Raw genomic sequence first — 12,357 nt, forward strand, 5'->3', positions numbered from 1 at the left:
TTCTGCAGTGCAAAAGAAAAAATGAGAAAAAAAGACTTGCTTCTCGTGGCCTATTTGTAATTATGTACAGCGTTTCTTTTCTTTTTATGAAAGGCGATTTCCGCCCACACCCCCACACCCCCTAACCCGGTCCCCCACACCCCGCCACCACCTAGTTATTAAAAATGCAGACCTCCGCAGTCAGGAGTTCTGGATTGATAAGGCTCCCTCATCGCTGCAGGAGTCCCTGTTTTCTGCGACTTGGACATTTTTCAAGTGACGTTGCTTAAATCTTCCCCCTCAGTTCTTCCTGCAGAACCGGTAATCACAGAGGCGAGGCTAGAGGTTGCTTAAAGGAAATACCTCCTGGGAGCAGGGGGCTCGGGTGGGTTCCCAAGTAGGGAACTGGGGGCACTCCTTCGTGGAGATTTGGGGTGGGCTCTTCAGTGAGAGGCTGGGGGCTCTCCTTTGGAGCCGGGGATAGGGGGGTGCGGTGCTCCCGGGTGTGGGTCGTCTTAAGTCCACTCTGTCTCGGGTTATCGCATCCTGTCTGCTTTTGCAGGCTGCTTCTTCCTCCGCCTCCAAACCACAGACCCCTTCCCGGGAAGGGGAGCGGGCGCTTGGAGGTCTGGGACCGCACGGGGGCGGGGCTGCCTCTCGCTCCTGGAGGTAGGAAAGCGGAGAGCAGCGGATCCGAGGCGCAGACCTCCCGTCGCGGCTCCTCGGACGGGTCCCCTCCTGTCAGCGGCGGTCGCTGCAGCAGCCGAGGCTCACACCAAAGACCCGCAGCTGGGTCTTTTTGCTCAGCCGACCAGACTTGCAAACTCTTACTGCACCCTAGTCCTCCCTTAGGAGTCTTTGCCCTCTCGTTCCCCGCTCCTTCACCCCCCGTCCTCCTCCTCACTTGGGAGACTTTCATGCTGCTTTTAGCACTTTTCTGTAATCCAGGGGACGTGACACCCCAGAGCTCCAACTACCTCGGCTGAATTCTTTTTTTTTTTTTTTTCTCCCTCGGTTCCTCTTGTTTTCGCCTCATCTGCGAAGTCGGACGCTTCTGCCAAAGCGAGCGAGGAATTAAATAGATGCCGCGGCCCCAGAAGGCTTAGACCTCGGGAAAGAGCCGCCGGAGAGGCAGGAGCGGCAGGGGCGGCGGCGGCTGGCGCTCGGCGCAGCTTTTGGGACCCCATTGAGGGAATTTGAGCCAAGGAAGCTGTAAGATTGCCGGGGGAGGAGAAGCTCCCATATCATTGTGTCCTCTTCCAGGGGGGGAGGAGGAGACGGAGGAGCGGGCCTCGGGGTTCTCCGCACTGCTGCACCCTGCCCCGTCCTGCCGAGATCATGGTCTGCGGGAGCCGGGGAGGGATGCTGCTGCTGCCGGCCGCGCTGCTCGCCCTGGCTGCGCTCTGCCTGCTCCGCGTGCCCGGAGCACGGGCGGCCGCCTGTGAGCCCGTCCGCATCCCCCTGTGCAAGTCCCTGCCCTGGAACATGACTAAGATGCCCAACCACCTGCACCACAGCACCCAGGCCAACGCCATCCTGGCCATCGAGCAGTTCGAAGGTCTGCTGGGCACCCACTGCAGCCCGGATCTGCTCTTCTTCCTCTGTGCTATGTACGCGCCCATCTGCACCATTGACTTCCAGCACGAGCCCATCAAGCCCTGCAAGTCTGTGTGCGAGCGGGCCCGGCAGGGCTGTGAGCCCATCCTCATCAAGTACCGCCACTCGTGGCCGGAAAGCCTGGCCTGCGAGGAGCTGCCAGTTTATGACCGCGGCGTGTGCATCTCTCCGGAGGCCATCGTCACTGCCGACGGAGCCGGTGAGTGCGACACTGCCCAGACTGCCCCCACTTCCCTGCCTTCCAACCGCTCGCTTCTTGGAGTCCTTGTTACTCCCATTTACTCTGGTTCTGTGGATTCGGATCACTTCGCTTAATCTCTGTCTTACGCCTCTATCGAACACCGTGCCTTTTTTCTCTCTTTTCACCTCCCTTCTAAACCGATGCAGTCTATTCTTGCAGGCGATCTGTCTTTCTAAAACACTCAAGTTCATTCCACTCCCATCGCACTTCTGCTCAACACTGCCCCTTCACTTCCACTCTTTACATGTCCTAGTAGCCACATATAGGGTTCTCTTTTCTTCCCTTTATTTGTTTATAATCACTGAACTTTTTTGCGTTCTCAGCCGTCAGTTTTCTGTATCCCTCGTGGTTAGCTACTTGTAAGGACTGTATGGTGAAAACGGAAAACTGAAGCACTGTTTTCTTCTTATCATTAAAAATGCCAAGATAATTTCAGTAACCTTACAGATCTTAGTGGTATGTGTTTGCTCAACATCCAATTTGAGCAATTACCTTCACCTTAAATTTCCCCCTCCTTTCAATGAGATAAATTGTTCTTCCATTCCAGACTGAAATAGCTGTGAAACATTGGTATGCACTGCTAATTAGTTTCTGAGACTTGCTCCAGCCACAGAGCTGGTGAAGTGAAATTGCTGGGCTCTTTTCACAGTCCCACATGCCTTCAAGTCATTTTGTAAATGACATATGGATGAAAGGAGTTATATTTAAGGCATGTTATCATCATACACTCATGTAATGTTATTTTTAATCTCACCCCTTATCCCACTCTTATGCCCTGCAAACAATTTGTCTTCAGTACCTTTCTCTGTGTGCATCAACCACAGATTCATTTCGATCTTCCCCTACTGTAAAACTTTATTACAGTTCTGTGTTCAGTGGAATCAGTCACGAGTTGCTTTCTCACTAGTGTTTGGTCTAATTAGGATAGTCATAACTCGTAAGAGTCCAACTAAACCTAGTTCATTATGGTCCATTTAATTCTAACTCAATGTCGTTCCTACCAATTACCCAAAACCCGGAAATTTCACCCTTCGTATACTTTAAATAAACCCAGTCTTTTATGTCTGGTCCTCTTTCACACCCTCCCCAGATCATCTCTGCCCTTAGGTGTGATGACTTTATACCTCCTTCTCTGTTCATTTCTTGGGCATCAACTTTTTCTTCTTTTGCCTCCCAACTTGCTCAGCCTAAGCTCATGCCGTCAGTCCATTCTTAGGTGAACAGTTCTTGGTCAAGGAATTGATTTGGAAAAAATGTTTTCTGTGCACAGTGACCCACTTAACATAGAGGACTACGGGGGGCGGGGGGAAGTACTTGTACAAATAGCTGCAAAACCAAGCTGAACAGAAAGATTTCCAGACTTTTTTGATGGTCACCTCACTTTATCACCTTTGACTACACCTATTGTCTTGATTTTAATAATCAACCAACAACTGATTAAACAAATCACAAAGAAATGTATTTCTTATTTATCTTTGGGCTAAAAGAGCACTTGAGCTTTTATACTCATTAATGTTACAGGCTGTACAGATGCTGGGAGAGAGCTGCGCTGGTCTGTCAGGCACTTAGATCAGTTAAATGCAGACACTCCTCTCAGGCCAAGGGCTAGGAATGCGGTGGCCACAGTTCACGCTGAAATGCATTCCTCCTTCTGCTCTGAAACCTCTCCTAGAGATGGACCTCAACTGAGAGAGGTTTGGCAAAGTTAGTGATTCTCAAAGGCCATGGTCAGTATGGATAGGAAGCAGTTTCCTCAAGTGTCCCTGAGTTACCCATCATCGTGGACCAAATGTAGAACAATTGCCTCACTGAAGCACTCAAATAAGACATGCATGGAAACAATTTGTCAGTCCATGGGCCCGGATTACTAAACTGCTTTAAAAGGCTATAATGTGCTTTGCTGACAGTTGCCCCTGCTAGAAAAAGAAGTAGGGGTAGGTGGCAGTTGGAACCGTTTGTTAGTGACGTTCTCCCTTCCCCTTACCGTGTCCCCCAGTGTGAATCAGAGACTGTGGTGGCAGGAGGGAGCTGAAGGGGAGGGGGGAGGGAATGGAGTGGTGGATTCTAGCCTGAAGGGTCCCCTGGCTTCCAAGGCTGCAGCTTGCTGAAAATTACATTCCCTATGCTGGGTCAAACTATCAGGCACCTGGAATTACTTAAGAACTACCACATGTGGCCAGTTTAATTTACGATGCAATATGCGCCTTGCTTCAGTGGGATATGATAGTTCATGAAGCAGGGTTTTTTTTTCCCCCTTCCTCTAAGTATAAACAGAGTTCCTATGTCTTATGCCTAGAATCTAGCAGAATATAAAAATGAGGTCTCCCTGAATAAAATAGAACCACCGTTTACGTACCTTCAATGTCAAGAGGATTTTCAAATCCTACCATTTACACAAATTTGTTCCCTTGTAGGATATTATGACTCCACCAACAAGTTTAAGGACATTTTACAAAGCAGAATTTTATTGAATGGGATTTTGCTTCAGTCTACTTTTTGTTTTGAAGTATTAAGGGCAAGCATGTTTTTATACAGAAAATATCATATCCTCTTGATGATTACTAATAAATTCACATTAAATTTATTCTTTTTCTACATTTTGTATTTATTGTAGACCTGTGACTGCATGTACACCTGCTTTATCTGTGAATTCAGTTCAATTTAGTCATTCAGCCAGTTAATAGTCAAATATTTAATATTGTGTGATGAATAAAGGGTATGAGCGTGGAGTGGGAAAGATCAGATGTTGAATCTTGACTCAGCCTCATATCAGCTATTACTATAGGGCAGTTGTATAGCCTCTCCAATGCAGAGTTTTCTAATCTGTGACATGGGAACATACTGCCTACATCCCACGGAGATGGTGAAGATGGAGTTAAACAGCATCTGTAGTATCTCATGCATAGTTAGTCCTCAACAAATTGCTGCTGTTGCTATTGCTATTTTACCATTATTACATTGGTATTAAAATTTATTTTTTTGTTTATTTGGACAAACCTAGTCTGTTGGTAAAGGCAGATAGAGCTTAGAGCTTTTGTCAGTTCAACTCTGGGAAACACGCTTCACACTGAGAACGCCCTGCGTAGGCCAATCTTATTTCTTCTGAATATAAACTTAGTATTTCATTTTACACAAATTGACCTGGACCTCGGGCTCAAGAACAAATCCCTTTGGGAGCAATAGGAATAAAGAATGAGCTTGACGGATGTCTGTTAATTACAAACAGTTTATCTCAGACATGTAGACATTGAGTGTTTAAGAAAATGTATGGTATGATATTTCACAGCAATTATGCTGCCCCCTGGGTTGCCATGCCCAGGGCTTTATAACTGCTGCTTTTTGTTGTCACCCAGCTCTTGCGCAGCACATTTCTCCCTGCCCTGTCTCGCCTGGCAGAGCTGCGCCAACTTTCACATGCATGCACTGCTGTTTAATCATTTCTCCACTTTCTGGGGAACAGGCAGCCTTTTCTTTAGCCCTGGTCTACAAATATTTGAGGGGCCAAATAGCAAGAAGGGAGAATTATTTAGTGTGATATGAGGAGGAAAATGGAATGGAAAGGGGAAATGGAAATTTTAGGGTAAGACTTCATTGTGTGAAGTTTTGAAAGGTACTCTGGATGCGGGTAGGAAGGAGTACCCTAAAATACAATGATATTAAATTATGTGTATAGCTAACACAGTTATCAGTGGTAATGGGATCTTAGGTAGTCTCCAAATTGTATATTAATAATTCTTTTCTATCTTGTTTCCACAAAACTCTAAATAGTGGCTTGCTACACATAGCAAAATTGGCTAAGTTTTATTTGTCCTTTCTACTAGGTGTATGGAAAGAGGAGACCAATTACCACCATATAGACAGAGAGTTTTGAATGATTAAAAACTGGCCATATGTCTTTAGTTTAAAGAAAACCAGTTTTAGAGTTTTGGCCCTTAGTTGGAATCCAAGATTTGCCATTAATGTTATACTTTGAGGGACTTCCCCTGGTCGTCCAGTGGTTAAAGACTAAGTGCTTCCACTGCAGAGGGTGTGGGTTCGATCCCTGGTTAGAGAACGAAGATCCCATATGCTGCACGGTTCAGCAAAAACAAAACAAAACAAAACAAAACAGTTATACCTTGAGCAAGTTGTGTGGCATTAACATAGAGACTGTGAAGAGCAAAAGAAATAGCTATATGAAGTGAATGATAAAGGGGAAAACGATAGCAGTGTGACTGGGATGACATCGTTCTCAGACCAGGAATCATTACTGGCCAGAGAAGAAGAACCAACAACACTTAGTAGGTGGCATGTGCTGCTTAGTATGTGATGCATGTTAATTTCTTTAATTCTCATAATAACTACTTGGTAGGTACTATTACTCCTCTCTGCAGAAAGGGAAGCCGAGGGATATAGAGAAGCTAAGTGAACCAAGTCCGTAAAACTATTAATAGAAGATTCAAACCAGGACCTGTTCGAAGTTATACTTCCTCTCTTATGAAGAAACAGGTGATGTTAACTGTACAGAGAATCGGTGTCTTTTGACCATCCGAGGGCTTCCCTCATAGCTCAGTTGGTAAAGAATCTGCCTGTGAAGCAGGAGACCCTGGTTCAATTCACGGGTCGGGAAGATCCACTGGAGAAGGGATGGGCTACCCACTCTAGTGTTCTTGGGCTTCCCTGTAGCTCAGCTGGTGAAGAATCCGCCTGCAATACAGAGACCTGGGTTCAATCCCTGGGTTGGGAAGATCCCCTAGAAAAGGGAAAGGCTACCCACTCCAGTATTTTGGCCTGGAGAATTCCATGGACTGGATAGTCCATGGGGTTGCAAAGAGGCAGACACAACTGAGCAACTTTCACTTTGACCATCAGGTTTCAGTTACAGTAACCCTTTTGTTTTCATTGTATTTTGATTTATATGTGGCTTTAGAGAATAGAAGGCAACTCTGGACAATGAATTCCAAGGGATGAGAGATAAGTACTTCTCTGTACTTCTGAGACAGGAGAGAACATACATTCTGTACTCTCCTGTCTATCCCTGAGCTCCTCGGTCTCTGCAGGCCCCAGAGTGAACTCCTCATTTCCTGACCTTCATAGGTCAGTTCTCTTCCAGTATTTTCTATATTGTTAAGGGGCACACCCACCCATATTCCAGGTCTGAAGGCAGCCTTGCTTCCACCTTTTCTTTATCCCCCACATTCAGTTGGTATCAGGTGCTTTAGGTCAACTCTGAATACAGTTCCCTCCCCTTTTTCTCTAATGCTACTTTCTTTCTTTGGATATCACCATTTCTTCCATAGATTGTGGAGCTAGAATGATAATTGGCTTGCTCCATGTTCCAATAGGGTGATTATTCTGAAATACAAATCTGTTGTTTAAAATTTTCTGGTATCTGCCGCTAGCCTTCATGATCTCATGCCTTCTTACCCCTTAGTTTCCTTTCTGTCTACTTACTCTGCTCTGTTAGCCCCACTGGAAGACTTGTAGGTCCCTCCACTCCATGAGTGCTTTCGTTTCTCACCCCAGACTCTGGCACGTGCTATTTTCTATTTGGAAAACCCTCTCTTCTTTTCCCAGCTCCTTCTTAGAACTCTTCTTCTGGAAACCTCTATGATACCTACTTGAAATCCATGGGGCATTAAAACCTGCTAGTAATACCTGCTATTTTAATTTAGGATAGTTTGTTAGAATTCCTAAGTTCAACTTTCTGAAAACAGGATGTTTTTGGATTATTTATAATCAGAAAACTTTGGCTTTCTCTTCTATAATTCTAACAGCTGATGTCTAAGCACTTTAAAAAAGTGTAGAAACATTTTCCTATGAGTAAGAATAAAAGAAGAAAACCAAACTCCTGGGATCAGCTGCTTTAAAGGGGTTTTCATTTTCCAAGAGAAGAATTTTTTCAGTTTTATTTGAACCTGTTGACATTAAACAATTACTTTACATGTGGGTCAGTATCCTTTTTTAATTTACAGAGAGATCATCTTTGGATAAATCATGTGCATATTTTCCTAGGATAGAGCTTTTCCTAATTTTTTGTTTATTGTTAATTTTTGGCTGTACTAGGTCTCTGCTGCTGCATGTGGGCTTTCTTTAGTTGTGTCTAGGGAGGCTGCTCTGTAGTCGCAGTGCCTGGGCCTCTCACTGCAGTGGTCTCTTTTATTTTGGAGCGTGGGCTCTGGGTGCACCAGCTCAGTAGGTGCAGCGCGTGGACTCTTGAGCATGTCCACTCCAGTAGTTGTGGGGCACAGGCTTAGTTGCCCCACAGTGTGTGGAATCTTTCCGGACCAGGGATTGAACCCTTGTCCTCTGCATTGGCAGGCGGACTCTCAACCACTGGACCACCAGGGATGTCCTTTTCTTATTTTTTTCTTTTTCATTTTTGGCCACACTGCACAGCTTACAGGATATCAGTTCTCCCACCAGGGGTTGAACTCTGACTACAGGAATGAAAGCCCGGAATCCTAACCACTAGGTCACCAGGGAACTCCCTAGGATATAGATTTTAAAATACCAGCTGATGATTACTAAGCCTGGGAAAGTAATCCATTAATTGTAGTTTTGAGTGTTATTGTTCTAAAATGGTGTTATACCTTCTGGTTTCATTTATTCATGATATGACCTATGAAGGAAAAGGACAGAGGAAGAATATTATTTTCTACTAGGATAAACAGAGGCATTAAACTCATTTAACACAAGGTATTAATGCAAATGGAAAATGCTGGTGTAAGTGTACTGAGTTAAGTGTCAATAGGAACATATAATTATGTACCGCATAATGCTTTGTGAGGGAGTCAGTATTATTCATCAGAGGCTGCTTTCTTCACTAGAACAAAGAAGAACTTAACATAATCACCATTTTCATTACCATTAATCATGTTACCATTTTCTGGGATTTGGGGATCTTAAAAAGAGTCAATGGCAAATTTCCAATTATTATTATGTCTATTAATTGCACTGGCTTGAGTAGTCCCTTAATGGTAGACTTCCTTTCTGCTAAACACCCGTTTAGTGTGCACTTAACCAGGAGCACAGGAACACTTTCTGCACATTTTCCTTAAGGACTAAGAATTAAAATGTATGCCAGTAAAGTGTGATACATCTGTTATTGAAAGGGTGTATTTAGTTACTGTAGCCGTCATGAAAAGTGTTGGGTGAGTACCTAGTATATGCTTAAGTGTTGGAAATTTTCATGAAACTCAAAAACTTTGTTTCTTAAATCCAAAAATGTATCCACAGTTGATGAGGATTCAAGAGTATATCAGCTTTCAGTCACATGAAAGAATGCATCTTGTCCTTATTTGACCTACAGAAGATAGTGTCAACCTCATGACGCTAATAAGAATGCATTTCCTTGAGACACCTGGGTTGTTATCCAGATCAACTTGTGACTGAATTAGATTTTAGTATGAGAATTCTTGAAATAATAATGAATAGTATGACTCTTACTGTACTCTATCATCTCCTTTCAGATTTTCCGATGGATTCTAGCAATGGAAACTGTAGAGGAGTAAGCAGTGGTGAGTATACCACTATCTTTCTGGTTTTCACTTGTGGTCAGACTAGCCTTGATGTTACCTAGATATTGAAATCCTACTTTGGGACGTTTGTGCCCTGCATGGGCTTCCCTGTTAGCTCAGTTGGTAAAGAATCCGCCTGCGATGCAGGAGACCCTTGTTCTATCCCTGGATTGGGAAGATCTGCTGGAGAACGGAAAGGATACCCACTGTAGTATTCTGGCCTGGGGAATTCCATGGACTGCATAGTGCCTTACATATTAAATGTGAACTTATAAAAATGTTCCTTTGTTTGTATTAATTTTATTTTTTAAATTAATGATAAAATTTGATCTTTTATTTCAGTATGTAGTTCTTTGAATTTTAACACATATTTAAATTTATGTAAGCACCAACACAGTCAGGATACAGAACAGTTCCATAACTTCAAAACAAACAAAAAACTCAATTCAGCTCATCCTATTCCTTCATGATTACAAGCCTCTCCCACCCTTAACCTCTGGCGATCACTAATCTGTTTTTCATTGCTCTGCTTTTGTTTTTTTGAGATTGTAGTGTGCATGGAATGATAGCGTATGTAACTTTTGGACATTGGCCTCTTTCACACAGCAAAATATCTTTGAGATTTATCTAAGTTTCTGCATGTATCAGTAGTCCATTCCATTTTGTTGCTAAGTGTTTTATTACTTGGATGTATTACCATTTGCTTGTCCATTTATGTCTTAAAGGATATTTGGGTTGTTTCTAGCTTTTGGCAATCATAGGTAGAGCTATTATAAACATTTATGTATAGGTTTTTGTGTAAATACAAGTTTTCATTTCTTTAGGGTAAATATCTATGAATAGGATTATTGGGTTAAATGGTAAGGGTATGTTGAGCTTTATAAAAAAACTGCCAAACTGTTTCCAAAATGACTGTTCACTGTTGCACTAGCAACAGTTAAGAGTTCCAGTTGCTCTGCATCTAAGAATGACTCCAGTTGCATTTCACACATCTTGAAAGCTTTTATTTTGGTTTTTCTTCAGTTCAAAATGTTTTATAATTTCCATTTAGACTACCTCTGTGACTCATGCATTCTTTAGGATTGCATTGTTAAATCTGGTGCTGTTTGGAGGTTTTTCTGTTCTTATGTTATTAATTTTTATTCTAAATTCCATTATAGTCCAAGAATATAATTTGTATGAATTTAGTTTTTTAATTTGTTAAGATTTATCATAAGACCCAGGATATGATCTATCTCAGTGAATGTTTCATGTGTCCTTGGGAAATATGTATTGTGGTATTGTTGGATGGAATGTTCTTTAAATGTCAAGTAGATTAGTTGATTCTTGTTAGCCTTTTGTCTACTACGTCTACTGATCACTGAGAAAAGTGTTTACATTTCCAAATATTGTAAATTTTTCTATTTCTCTTTTCAGTCTGTCAGTTTCGTTCCATGAAGTCAAACGGGATACTATTTTGTGTGTATGCGTTTAATATTTTTATGTTTTATTGGTCAAATTGACCCAATGATGATGTAATGTTCCTCTTTATCTCTGGTGCTTTTTCTCTTTTCTAAGTCTGTTTTGTTTTGTGTTAATATAGCTACTCCAGTTTTCTTTTGGTCAATGTTTGCAGGGTATATCTTTTTCTATTCTTTTCTTCAAACATATCTGTATCATTATGTTTTAAATGAATTTCCTCTAGACATAATGCAATTGGTTGTTAGGTTGGTGTTGGTTTTCTATCCACTCTGTCAGTCTTTGTCTTTTGATTAGTATGCTTAGATTATTTACGTCTGTTGTAATTATTAATATGTTTGCATTTAACACCTTTATTTTATTTGTTTTATGTTTGCTCCCTCTCTTTTTCATCCCTGTGCCCTATTTCCTAGCTTTCTCTTGGGTTATTGGAATGTATCTCTCCGTCTTTCTCTCTCACCCTTGTGAACGTGAGTGTATACACACACACAAACACATCCATGTATGTGTCTGTGTGATACATATCTTTCCATAAGACAATGCTGTATTTTCTCTTTCAACCATTAATGTCTATTTCAAACATTAAATATGTCTAGATAGCTCAAGAGGAGAAAAATGGCCTACTGTATTTATACAGATGTTAATAATTTCTATTGTTCCACCTTCTTTCCTGATGTTCTAGGCTTTCTTCTGGTATCATTTTCCTTGTGTCCGAAGAACTTCCTTTATACTTAGAGCAGTTCTGCTGGCAGCCAATTCTATCAGTTTTCTTCCATATAAAAATGTCTTTACTCATCTTCATCCCTGCAGGATATTTTCACTGGATATAGAATTCATTTATGCTATTTCCTTTATTTCTGTCCTCAGTGTTTCTCATGGGAAATTGGTTGTCACTGTTCTCCTGTGAGTAATGCATCAGATTTCTCTGGCTGCTTTCAATAATTTTTTCTTTGTCTTTAGTTTTTAGCAGTTTGATTACAGTATATTTAGATGTTGATTTCTTTGGGTTTATACTGTTCAGGGTTAACCTAACTTCTTGGATCTGTAAGTTTATACCTTTTCTCAAATTTGGGAAACTTTCAGCAGTTATTTTTTCAAATATTTACTTTTATAACACATTCTCTTTACTTGTGAGTATATGGTTATATGAAGTTTAGATCTTTTGGTATTTCCCATAGGTCCCAGAGGTTCTGTTCATTTTCCTCCAGTCTTCCTCTATTCTTTAGGCTGGATAATTTCTACTTGTATTCCTTCAGGTTTATTGACTTCTTCCTTGTTATCTCCATTTTGCTGCTGAACTCATCCAGTGTATTTTAAATCTTCAGTTATTATAATTTTTTAAATTAAGATTTTTCTCTTGATTCTTTATGATATTTTGAGTTTCTTGGAGTCTTTCTATCATCTGCTTCATTTCAAGGGTGTTCACCATTTACTTTTTGGAGAATTTTTAGAAAACTGCCTAAAGTCATTGTTGGATAATTTCAACATTTGTGTCATCTGATTTTTTTTTTCCCCATACAAACTGAGATTTTCCTGGTTCTTCATATGCAGAATAGTTTTTTC

The 12,357-nt window shown here is 41.7% G+C and overlaps 1 protein-coding gene across 1 annotated transcript in view; it reads left to right on the top strand.

The window, feature by feature from the left end:
- Positions 1-293: 293 nt before the first annotated feature.
- FRZB (frizzled related protein) overlaps positions 294-12,357 on the top strand; it is a 33,547-nt gene continuing 21,483 nt past the window's right edge. Inside the window, exons 1-3 of the mRNA XM_027964769.3 lie at positions 294-364; positions 1,024-1,795; positions 9,289-9,336. Coding sequence (XP_027820570.1) covers positions 1,318-1,795; positions 9,289-9,336 — 526 coding nt within the window. The 5' untranslated portion in view covers positions 294-364; positions 1,024-1,317. The remainder of the gene's footprint in view (positions 365-1,023; positions 1,796-9,288; positions 9,337-12,357) is intronic.

This window comes from Ovis aries, chromosome 2, assembly GCF_016772045.2.
Source record: "Ovis aries strain OAR_USU_Benz2616 breed Rambouillet chromosome 2, ARS-UI_Ramb_v3.0, whole genome shotgun sequence".
Lineage (NCBI taxonomy): Eukaryota > Metazoa > Chordata > Mammalia > Artiodactyla > Bovidae > Ovis > Ovis aries.